We start from the raw sequence: 12,987 nt of genomic DNA, 5'->3' as shown, positions 1-12,987 counted from the left end.
TCAGGCAACCTGTTCAGAAATGCAGGGATTGGTGCTGTGGATGAGAACAGGCTGATCCTGAGCTTTCCAGAGGCTCTTTAACTTGGACAGGGTCTCCTACAACCTCCCCCTGCACTGCTTCCAGAGGAAAGTTGTGCTTTATGATGGGAATGCAGTTTTGTTGCACTTTTGTGGCTACTAAGCAGCAAGTTCAAGAGATTTGGAGCAATCCTTCCTGCTCCATGGTAGGGGATCTCTCACTGAATCCCTGCATGAAAATCCATGGACAAGATGGGAGAGATTCCTTCATTTTCTGTCGCCCTCCCCCATTGCACAAGTTGGAGATGATAAAGTGGTGTTTACAGAGCAAGTTTTTGGCTGTACCCCAATCTCAGCAGCTCTGTTTATAAGGCCATGTAGGCTTTTTCATGCACAGACCACTCCCTTAGGTCATGGGGCCCTGCACATAAATTTTGGATTGCTATCTTAGCCAAGCATCTTAGCAAATATTAGTTGATGTCATATTCTTGTTGTACCTATGAAGAGGAAAATCATTAACTTTTCCCACACAAGTAAAGAGAGGCATAAATCAGACATGGAACTTGCCACAGCACATGAATCAGTAGGAATACTTACAGATAAAAATTCCTTAACAAATCTATACAAAAGAATTTTAAAACCTGTGTCAATATGGGCACTGCTCTTTCTTTCCTGTGTTTGCCATCCTAGGAAGGGATGTGGAAATGTACAACCCTACCACTGTAAAGGCAGCAGTGCAGTGCTGCTAAGTACTGTCACATCACCCACCCTGTGAAATATTTAGCTTACTTTGTCTTGTAAACATGAACAGGGATGGTAATTGAAGACCCAGGAAAAGGGCTCAGTGAAATTCCTGAATGCAAAACTTTTACCCAGTTTCTTCTACAGTTTTTGGCTATTTTGTAAAAAACAATGCATTATAAAATGGAAAAAAAAACCACCAAGCAGCTTAGCTTTACTTTTCTCAGAAATTATTAATGAAAGTGAACAGCTTTTTTGCTCAGGAAGTGCAGCACCTGTGCACCTGATACCTCTTCAAATCATCTTCAAATCAAATCTACTGGAGGCAGCAGAGAGGTGGTGAAAGGGAAGAGAACCCCAGAGGAAATTGATTTTTGGTTTCAACCTCGAGCTCCTTACCATCTCTAGCAGGTTCAGGAGTAGCTGGCTGTGTTTCCTGACTATGTTATAAGCTCGACAGCAAAGCTCCACAAACTCCTGGAAACGCTGTGGGCTTTTTCCCCCCTCTGTTATGAAATACTCCATCTCTGATGTGAAGATGAAGGGAGCTCGGTCCCTGGAAAAAAGAACAATTACCTGAGAAATTTCACCCAAAATAGCTAATCATGCCAGACAGTGAATATTTGTAACTCATTATTTACATTTGTGTTTTTCAGTATTACCTTCCTCATTATTCCATCTCTCCCTTCCTCAGGATGGAAATCTCTATTGCTCTAAGTGGGACAGAGACAGTTTTGACAGCAAGAGTTTCCAAGTGAGAAATCCAACTGAACAAATGTTTTCTTCCTCTGGCTCTTCTTTGCTTTTCTTTTTAAACCCTCATTGCTTTAATTTCTTGACTCCATCCTGAAAGTGAATCTGGAAACAAGTTCTCTCTTGGTATTGAAATATTTAAAAGCTGTCCTCAAAGAGGGTGGGTTATAAATATCAACTCCCTACTAGGCAAGAAAGGAATTTAAGAAAAAACCCTACACCTCCACAATCCAACAAGAAGAAGAAAACCCCAAGGTATGATGCTATCATTAAATATGCACCATTCTGAAGAGACATTTCTGACTCAAGTTCAAAGGGAATATAAATACATTGTCTTGTTTTCCTTACAGTTACTCTGTGTTCACCCTTGGGTAAATAAGGTGCAGAATCTGACAACATGGCTTGCCTTTTTTTCTTATCACCAGCACAGTTTGTGGCTATGGCATGCTATTGCAGAAGAAAACAGATTAGCCAGGTTTCTCCTAACAATCCTATCATTCAATAGTTCCAGGAAGGCCTGATAAACTGAATCCTCACACAGAAAAAGCTACTGCAGTCATTTACTCATCCCAACTGTGTACACAGAACCAAGTAAACACGTCAGAGGGCTCCATTCCAAACCAAAATACAGTGTTTTAACCCTTAATTCAAAATAAATTTAAATAAACTCAGTGTTCTTAGTAAGTTCAAAAGCAGAAATAAATTTCAGGATGTCTATTTCTTGCTAAAACCTCAAACATGGGCTGAGTCAACCCATTGTTTCCTGATGCATTCATAAATGAGACAGATGAGCCTTCCTGGGAGTTTTCCTCATCTTCCCATAAAAGTGCCTGCCTTCCTCTACTGCAGAAAGAAAAACAAGTTGTCATGAGATTATAGGCTACAGCTGGAAGTTTAAGTGACAACAAATGCTCAGGTGGCCTTCCCACGTTTTTGTTTGGAAAGGCTTCCATGGCAGCCAGCACTGAATCCACATCTCCCATGGTTTTCTTTCACCTCCAAGCAGTGCAGACCACTAGGGGGGTTTAAAAAAAAAATAAAATTATTCAATTCAGCAAAGTACCTCTAGGCATGATGAAGGTCCACAATAAAAATTCTTATCCTCCACATTTTTCTGTATGATGTAAGATGTGAGTTCACATTTGGAGGGTTATGTTAAAGTGTGACTGTTACACAGTTTTTTTGGTGTAGTTTTGTGCTCTAGATCTCAAAGAACTACAAACTGTGTCTGTTACTGATTTCTGAGAGTTCAGGTTTGCCCAGAACCTTCTTTCACTCATTCATTCATTTGTCTTTTATGTTATTCTTTATCAGTGGTATTTAAAATAGATATTAAGTGTTAAATTAATTGATACAATTAGAATTATGAAATCCAATTTGTTGAAGCCCATAGGAAAGAGAGAGAGATAGAGAATATTATCAATGCTAACATCTTGATCTTCTGCAGACAGAAGGCCAATCTAAATCCTGATTTGAAAGCATTTTAGCATCTTGAGAAGGTCTAAACCCCAAATTTGTTCTTGGGCTAAAATATTCCAAGTCAAAAAACTACCACTATAGATATGCTGCATTTTGTTCAAAATTCATATTTGATTTCTATGTCCAACTACATTGAGACACAATTACACCAGGAAAACACACTCCTTTCTGAGCCAGTCCAAGTCTCCCACACTGAGCTACTTGAGCTGAAAAAGATACTGCAATCAGAAATTACTTTACTGGAAGAAATACAGTGTTTAACATTGCTGGGTTGGGCTGTGGGCCAATGTCCCCATAATGTAATGACTGCAACATTAATCATTTCCCTTACTGTTGTTGCTAAAGGATCTGTGTGAACACACGACTGATATTTTAATATTTGTATTATTTATTAGATTAATTTTACTTGTGGGATGACTGAAATCAGTTTTACCAGGTTCTTAAATGTCTCAGTATTTTTTAAAAATCTTTACATTGCTCACTATTTGTTTGAGAACATATTTAGTTCTAGGGCATTAGGCCAGTCCTCCCTTATCAACATGCAATAAATGATGTAGGAGTCAGAAATCTCCAGTTCTGTTTAAGGTCTTTTACTATCAGAGCCTCTCCCACAAGGTAAACCCTGCAAAATCTGGATGCTGAAGCTCCAGAAAATAAGCTGGCTGTTCACAAAGGGAACACTTTGCAATGTAAATGAAAAAAAAAAATTAAAAATTTTTTTTTTCTTGCTTTTAGAGATTTAAAATTTTCATGGGAACATGTTTTGCAGTTCCTCTGGAGATTATGAATGTTTGGATGATAAATCATGAGAGGGGAAAAAAAAGAAAGGAAACCTCAAGGAAATGAAGAGATCATCACGCAAAAATAAACTCGGTCTGGGGTGATGGGAACATCTGCTGGGACTTCACTGTGGGCTAGAATTATGCTGCATTCCAAGAAAACCAGTAAGAGCATCAGGACTTGATAGGAAACACTAGATGTAAACTGATTAACAAAGCTTGTAAGGTCAACAATGGTTTTAGTTCTTCCTACTCTGAATCTCACGGTACAGAACATTTAAGAATGATACACTGACTTCTTTTTATATTAAGCAGGAAAAAAACCACATGAGATAACCAACAACAAATGACCTTTGCTCTGATCCAATCTAAGCTTCCCAATAGTGCACTTATGGAAAAGTCCACGTCACACTCATTAATGTAATGAGATAAATCTGCTGTAGTCCAAGTTTTCACATGGACAGTGTGTGAGAAACCACACAGAATTCTGCAATTTAAAAATCAGCTGCTTAGCAGCAAAACCCCCTATATATTCCCTGACTGCTTTAAAATAATTTTGTCTGAGTCAAGAGTAACTGATAATATTCAGCATGACTATGTGGAATTTAGATGTATCCAATAAAAAAGGAAAAGCTTTTAGGGAGTGCTTGACTGCTGACATCCTTTGCAGCAAAAGCCAAAAGCTTATTGAAGAGCACAAAATAAATGAACAGGAGTGCTTATTTCTCTAAAGCCAAGTGAAAATATTTAATCACAGTAATCATAGACATTTGTAGACACAGTAAAAAGCCATAATCAATGGCACTCCTTTTATATATTAAATAATGAAACAGGGAACAACCACACAACACAATTCATTCCCAGCAAACTAAGAAATATGCCTGGGCCACAAGAGATGCTCCATTTTTCTTCTTCTTATCAGGACAAGATCATAAACATGCTTCTGGCATTCTTATTTAGCCTATTCTCAAAGATTTTTATCTTAGACTTCTTCTCCAACCTCCCTGTCAAATTTCTGGTTTGGGATGTCCCCTCACAGCATTTTTTCCCCTAATTGCTAATCTAACTCTTGCTGTGCTTTCATCTTATTAATTCTTGCTCTTTCCTAAGGGAATATGAAGATCCCATCTTCCTTACAGCAGCCTCTAAAGTATTTGCAGTCTATTACTACATCTTTCCTCAATCTTCTGTAGACAACTGCTTCCACCTTTTCTCACAAGTCTTGTATTTCAGATGTCCAATGATTTTAATTCCTTTTTTTCTGGACTCCTTGTAATTTCCCTGGGCTCCTTCTCTCTATTTTTCTAAAAGTAAAATGTTGAAAATATTCCAGGGGAAGCTTTCCCTGGAAGTGCAAAGTGAAGCAAACGGATTACTTCAAATTTCAAGCTTTTCTATCCAATATCTTATCAACTCATACCTGGATGTGGTAAAACTCCCAGACCCCTTTCTAAGAAACTGCTAATCCAAACTTTCACCACAACCAAAACCTTGTACAAAGGGCCCCTACTAAAAAAAATGAACAAACACATTCTCTATCCCATCAAACGGTACTAATGAAAATACTGAAAGATGCCACATATAAAGATGTCCCACTTCGCATTTATTAGCTCATACCCTGCCAAAACTTGAAAGATGTCACTAAACTGCAGTAAGTCACCAAAATCATGGTGGCACTTGCCTGTGAGGAGAGCCTGAGGAACATGGGCTTCTTTAGGCAGGAGATAACAAGTTTTCAAGAGGCCAGAGGGGATTTTCTTTAGGCTTTAAAACAGATGGGTCCAGGCAAGAATAATAGAGAGAACTCAACCAGCTGGAGTTCTGACTTGCCATTAAAAAAAAAAAAATAAATAAAAAAAAGCCTCACTATGAGAAAAAGTAAATATTGAAACAGGCTGCCTTGGAAGATTAACCTGGAAGGTTTTAAGATTTAGCTGGACACAGCCTTGGGTAAACTGCTCTGAATTTAGTACTGACCTCATTCCATAAGACAGAAAGACTTCTGAATGCCCTGAGCATCCCTGGCTTAAGTAACCCACATGTACTGGGCAACTAAAACTTGCATCTAATACTTATTTACCTACATTCTTAAACTAAATTAGGCTATATACCTATAACCTGGTATAGTTTACATGGTTTTAACTCTATATTGTGCAATTTCTGCTGCTGTTTGAGATATCTACTGCAAGAAAAGATTTCAAACTACAAATCTGAAGCCTCATTTCTGATTGCAGTTTTACCTACAGTATTTCTTACATTCATATAATAGATATATTTATATATATTTTTAATATTAATATAATATATATTTTTATATAATATATATTTTTAATATTATATATGTTTATATAATGCTTACCTTTACAGGCAGAAATATTAAACTAGAAAGAATTTTCTGAATCCCTTAAGTACACAGTTCTTACACTATTTTGGCCTTATTTATTCATTAGGGTAATTCTTTACGTGTATCAAAGTTCCTAATATTATTTTTTACTATCACAGCCTCAGTGTTAGCTCTTCAGTCAAATCACTGTGTAGAACATACCCACTATTTTGATCAGCCATGAAAGCAGCATTCCACACACTGGACTGTCCTATTCAGAAAGATTCATGTGTTCCTGTCAGTAACTGAATTGGTGGCATTGAGATTTAATCATGTTTAATGGATACAGGGGAAAACAAGCTGTAATCCTCACCTAAGCTAAGGCCTCTGGTTGATTTTTCTGCTAACATTGAGTTTACCCCTGTAAATTGAGTCAGAGCAGCCACTCCTTTGTGCCCCTCTGCCTGTACAGAGTGCAAGGGAATGTGACTTAACTAAAATCCCTTTCCCTGTGGGCCCGTGGAAGCTGGTGAGTCCAAATCCCAGAGAGCTGATCCCACCTGGTCCTGTAGGATTGCTGTGCTGACAGCACATGTCACAGCTGAGACAGCCACGACACACAGAGCATCACCAGAGACTATCAGAAGGCTTCAACACATACAGAATAACACCATTCCCCTTCAGAAGGCTGCAGCATGTACCCTCCTTGTCCTCCAGCCCAGCCTTTTATACCCCCAAGTTAATGCCCTGCACCTGTGTGCCCTCTGTGCCCTCTGGGCTTGGTCAGTGCCCCTGGGCACTCCATGGCTCGTTCCCTGCAATGCTGCTCACCTGTGCTGCACAGCTGGAGCCACTCAGGGATGAGGCCCCAGCCCCACCACAAGCACCACTAACCCTCTGCCTGTAAAAAACCCTTCTTTATGCCCCAGGAGTGGCTCCAGTTCAGGCTGCCCTAGCACCTTACCAGTTCCTCCTGCCCCACATGGCAGCTAAAGCCAGCAGCAGTCAGCCCAGGGACACCATGGAAATCTCCTTTATGGCTTTCACCTCTAGAACAGATTTGTGGCACCAATCCTCACATTTAACACTGGAATGTACAATTTGTAAGACATAGGTGGTTATCTGTTGATCAAAATCACTACTCAAATGTTTACAAATAACTGACAAATAGTTGCACAAGTCAGCACACATTTGCAAATTAAGAAAGAAGAAATATTTAAACTATAAAGAGTCACAAGTCAGACAATAATTACTAAAGCTGGCATATTAGTAAACAAGCCTGCCTGTAGAAAGATCAGAAAATATGATCTAATATTCAGAAAGAACCCTGTCATATGCCCCACTCCCAAGCACCACAAACTTTGTGCCTCTGAGTACAGGTCACAGGGCAGGTCACAGCTCCTGGGACAGACCCAGTTTTTGCAGTGTGCTGCCACAGGGACCCATCTGGAACCCTCCCATGGAGCAGGGAAGTTGGCAAGGCTCATAGTGGGAACACAGAAACTCGTTGGAGGCAGCTCTGGGTGGATTTCACTGCAATTCCCAGCTCTGCCACAGCCCTAGCACAGAATTTATTCACTAAGGTCACAGAATTTCAACCATTCCCTGCAGTTAGCTGATGGTGAACTTTGGAAGATTGCTGAGAAGAACTTCCCTGAAAGAAGATCTGCTCTGCTTTAGGAATATATTTGTCTTGAACAGTTTCAGACATTGTCCTGTTGCCAACTCTGACTGTTTAGGAAGCACCCCTGTGTCCTTTGGGATGAGCTGGGCTCCTCCATTCCGACACACAGAGCTGGAGCAGCCTGCACTGTCACCAGCAATCAGACTGCAAAACAACATCCAGGTGGAGCTCAATCCTCTCCACTCTTCACCTCCAATACCCACATTTGACAGTGCTCACTGCAGCATTCCCAATGCCTTATACACCATTTTCTAGGACTATCACATTTTCTGTGTTTGCTGGAGTTTATTACTAACCCTATTGATGAACCACTTAAGAGTTAATTCCCAAGGAGATTGCAGCAATTCCTCTTGTTAACAGAGATTGTTGGACAATTGTTTTTTGTACCCTGACTGGCCCTCAGCAGTGAAAAGGATTTTAAAACTGAGACCTAAAAGGTGCCTTGCAAGAAACAGAACAAGTGGGAACAGAACAGAACATAAGCCCTACCCATGGAATATTCAGCTAACAGACCTTTTCAGTATGAGGTGGATATTTAGAAAACACAGTAATAGATGGTTGCAGGGCATTTGTGTATCACCAGGCAAAATAGAGAAATAAACCAGTGATGAAGAAATTGAATTGCAAAGAAATTCCTCAGGGCAGGGGATGAAATCCTACATGAATTAAATACATCAGCTTGCTTTCCAGTTAAGGGTGAAGGACAAAGGCGTAGTGTGCAGAACAAGCAAAAGAAAAATAAAGAAATAAAAAGAACACCAAGAAACAGAGATTAATTTAAAAGTGCTTGATGTATACTTGACTGTGTATGAGAAGAGCTTCCCCTGAATATAAATGTATGTTTGAGTGCATGTGAGAACAGCTCCTCCTACCATAAAAAAGTGTATATAGAAAGCTTTCAGAGAAAGGGGTGACACAACACAATGTTTCTGATGGGAGCAGGGAGGAGAAAATACACATCTCTATGAAGAGTAACACTTTGAAAAGGATAACAAATAAAACCATAACCCAAATGGACAGTGACCAGCATGTTGCTTCTCCCTTTTTTTTTTCTGCTTTATTGTTAAACTTCCCATCTCTGGAGCCATATCCTAAAAAAAAAATAAAAAAATCTCAGGGTGGCTAATAGAATGAGAAGGAGGGAAGAGGAGAGGAATTTGATGGGAAGTGACTTAAACACCTCATGTGCAGCCAATCTCCCAAAGCAGAGGGAATTCTGCTGGTGGCTCTGGAAGCATCAAGCAGCTTCTCCAGCCCACATGATTATTAAGAAAAATTATCTGATAACTCCTTCAAGAAAGTGAAGGCAGGGAAGCAGTTTGTGCCACTCTTGGAGAGAAGGAGAAGCCAAGAAGGATTCTGAGAGCTGCAGCAGACAAGAACTGGTTTGCAGGAAACTCAATTCAATAGGAAGGACAAGGCTGGGTATGGCCAAATCCACACAGACACTGCATGGAAAAACAGTGCCTCCCTTAATTGTCTGAGCATTTGGAAAAGGGTGAAAAAAATTGAAGCTATGAAGTGGGCAGTGAGCATAATTTACTCTGATTTCAAAGCATTTCAGTTGCATTCCCTCCACAAGAGGCTATTACTGAAAAAAACCCCAAAAACAAACAAAACAAGCAAACAAACAAAAATTAAAAAAAAAATAAACAAAAAGAAAATAAAAAAGGAAAACTAGGATCCAGTCTGAATACTCAGAGAATAAAGCAAGAATAAACCCCTAACCCTGAGGGCAGGAGAAGTGCATGTGAGCCTCCTGACTGCAGCTGGGGCTGTTCATGTGTGCTCAGACTCAGCCTGTGCTCTTGGTGCTCAGTTTGGGACAAACAGAGACACTTGACTTTCAAAAGTGATGAACTTCTTCCCTGATGAATGCAAGCCCCTTTATGCCTTGTCACCTTGGAGATGATGCTGTTTCACCTGCAGGTTTTTGTGCATTTTTCCTCTTTCACTCTTTATGTGCATGGCAGGCTTTAAACATCTGTATAATCTTGTTAAGATCGTTTGGGCTACTAAGGTGCTTTAAGTCATGAAATTAAATCTTTCCAGGGATGCAGGCAGAGATTTTTGGAGGGTGGCATATAGCAAGTGCTGAAAGTGAAGAGTGGCAAAGCATTAAGAGTTACCATTTCACAGATACTAATAAATTCAGACCTATCATGTCAGAAAAATAAACTGAAGAGAATGAATTCTTAACACTGAAAATACCCACTAAAATCTTGCAACACCTAATACAGGTTGGTACAAGTTTTCATGCATAAATTGAGAAAACAAAAAGTGATTATGCGTTCAAGTTTTTACTTTCAAGTTTTTGACCTTATGTGGGTACTCTAAATAAAGTTTTAAAAGGGCAAAAAGCAAAAATTAAAATGTGTTGCTCTCAAATTCTTCTTTCTTCCCCATTTTTCCTTTTTTTAAGGAAAAAAAGAGAACAAACCCTGATACAATGCAATCAAAAAATGCAGATAGAACTTATTTTCCATATCCACATGCCAACACTTTTGTTTTAGAAAGAAATACCTGAAAAGATTTTTTTTAATCAGCACTTCTAGTGAGACATTAACACACATTTTAGGTTGTTAACACTAAGAATGAAACATGTTACTTTTAAAATAAAAAGAGGCACTACATTTCTATATACTCAGATGTTCTGAAATCCTTCTCAGTATAATAAAACACCAACCTAGGAAGAAAGTGTGGGAAACATAATTTTCCCATATTTTTGGAACTTCCCTAATAACTGGAATTTCCCAAAGGAATAGTCAGGCTGCCTGTAGTAATTAACTTCGTAGAAGAAAACCAGCTTAGCAGATTTAAATTCTGGGAAAGCCATGCCAAGAGCCAGGATTAGTTTGGCAAAGAGACAAGAGGGTCTCTGTGATTCAGATCAGGGAAATGAAAAGGCCAGTGAGTGCTGGAGGTAATCAGGATGACTGGATTTTAAAGGAAAAGAATGGACCCTGATGTTACCAAAAGGTGGATTTGCAGTGTGCCATGAGCTGCAGCACTTTGTGTCGTGCCACCAAGTCTCACACTGCACATCACTGGGTGGAAAATGACAGATGACAGAGCTGGAAGTGACTGGCGGAGGGGAGGATGTGAGTGACTGCTGAATTTTGGATTAGCTTGGTTAGCACAGGATTTAAATAAATTTCTTGCTGCTTAATTCACCGAGGAAGGGACGTTCAAAAGGAGCTGGTCAGAACTGAAAGGGAGGAAACAAAGGTGAGCAAAGCATGGCAGGTAAAACCATGAGCCAGGCACCTCCTTCCAAACCACTTGATCAGGAGTGACCTAGTCCTGGCTGATAATCTGGATAACATTACACTTATTTATGTGTGAGTGGGTCCGAGATGATTATCACAGGACACTCAATAGATGAGGAATAAGGCAGTTATATGAAGAAATTAAACAAGGAGTATTTTTTTTGTGCAGTTTGAAGTGTACCTGCAGACTTGCCTGTTCTGGGGGAATGTAGGGTCGAAAGTGGAGGCTGGGTTAGAGAATGAAAGGAGCATTTTATTACTGCTAGCAGAAGGTGCCATTCAATGTGATTTAAAAAAAAATAGGAAGAGAAGATAATGAAATCTCATGGTTCAGTAGGAAAGTTCCCTATGGGACTTTGGGAATAACTCTTCTGCCAAGCTCTCTGTTATTATGCTATTGGTTAGATAGATCATAAGTATGCCTCCAACTCCTCTGAAGTATTAGATCCCAGCCCCTGCTCTAGGGCAGCCTTCTCAAAGCACCATAGACCCAAGGAAGGATGGGTTATTGGTACTATTTAAAGAATTTACTGCACTGTGAAGGCAGATATAGAAAGAAAGTTCCTGATTCCTCTTCTCTCTCATATCAGGAAGAAATGATTTTTGACTTGAAACCAAAAGTGAGTAGATATCTTGGAAACCATTTAAAGATGAGGGCAGGAAGTAGAAAAGTTCACTAATCCCCTTTTTACAGTCAGGAATGCAGAAGTGAGCGTGACTGGATGGATGGTGTCAGCTCCAACAGGTTCTCTGGAGACTCATATTGGGTGTGACAGAAGAGCTGCAGCCCACGTGTGTGATCCCCTGGGCTGCCAAAGCACTCCCTGCACTTCACTTCCCCCAGAAGAAGGACTGGATGCTGCACAGGACCTATCCTCAGGAAGTTTCATGAGGAATTAGATTTTTGTAGTGGCAAAAAGCACTCCCTGAGAGCAGGAAATGGACAGCTGTGGCGTTCAGCTTGCAAAGCTCTGTAAGGAATCATTGTTTCATACATTTTGGGTAGAACACTTCATTGATCTGCATAGATTTCATTTTACACTCACACACAAAAAAGGTTTGTATGATGTGGGTAAATTCCAAGTAGAGGGATTTGCATCAGATGTTTTGCATTTTTAAAGCTCCTATGGACCCCCAGAAATGTAAAATATTTACTGTACAACACCCCCCAAGGGTCAGCACTAATAATTCTTCAGTTTGGGAGCATTGTGCTGCTGTTTTTCCAATATTATTTTAGAGTATGATATTCTGGGAGTGCAAAAAACTCAAATAAAAATCTAACAAGAACTCAAACAAAAGGTGCAATATAAGAGCTGTTAAAGAAACCAGAGGCCAAAGCTGTTTCAGGACTTGCCTGTGGGAATGAGTAGATACAAGTAGCACTGAGAGCTTCAATTTTGAGAGAACCTGAATTTTGTGACCTGTAAAAATGTGGTGTCCCTGTGTTACAAATAATATGTTACATTTTATGAACATGTGAATACAGCTAATCAGAGCAATAGTCATTAAGACTGTATCACTCAAACATTAATACTTTATCTGCTCAGTTTCTTGTGGGCTTGAGGAAAACTGATTATTCCATGGTGTTTGCAACCTGCTCCTAGGTGGGACACCCAATCTTCCTAAGGAATCATGAGGGCAGTCCGTGAATGGATGTCCTAAATGTGTGATTTTATTCTGTAGCTTAAAAGCAACACACTGCATTGAGAAATAGGAAAAGAGGCTGATGTTTGTGGAAATGATTATTTTTTAAGTTTTCATAGATTTAATAAGAAGGTGTGGCATAACTGAGCTGTAAAACAGTAACATTAATATATATTTTTTATTATTGCTGTTACATCATTTAAATTTGGTTGTTGTGTCCCCTCTTATATTTGCTTCATCCTGCTTTCCACTCAACTAGGTAATTTTTTGTTTATGTAAAATTACTACTCAAGGAAA

At 39.5% G+C, this 12,987-nt stretch overlaps 1 protein-coding gene across 1 annotated transcript in view; it reads right to left on the bottom strand.

Moving 5' to 3' along the window:
* The window catches only part of PIK3C2G (phosphatidylinositol-4-phosphate 3-kinase catalytic subunit type 2 gamma), a 189,104-nt gene that overhangs the window by 53,895 nt on the left and 122,222 nt on the right, over positions 1–12,987 (bottom strand). The window contains exon 25 of the mRNA XM_041484453.1: positions 1,159–1,315. Coding sequence (XP_041340387.1) covers positions 1,159–1,315 — 157 coding nt within the window. The remainder of the gene's footprint in view (positions 1–1,158; positions 1,316–12,987) is intronic.

Source organism: Pyrgilauda ruficollis, unplaced genomic scaffold, assembly GCF_017590135.1.
Source record: "Pyrgilauda ruficollis isolate IOZ18807 unplaced genomic scaffold, ASM1759013v1 scaffold66, whole genome shotgun sequence".
Classification (NCBI taxonomy): domain Eukaryota; kingdom Metazoa; phylum Chordata; class Aves; order Passeriformes; family Passeridae; genus Pyrgilauda; species Pyrgilauda ruficollis.
Note: the sequence above shows the minus strand (reverse complement) of the source record. Positions and strands in the feature narration are given on the sequence as shown.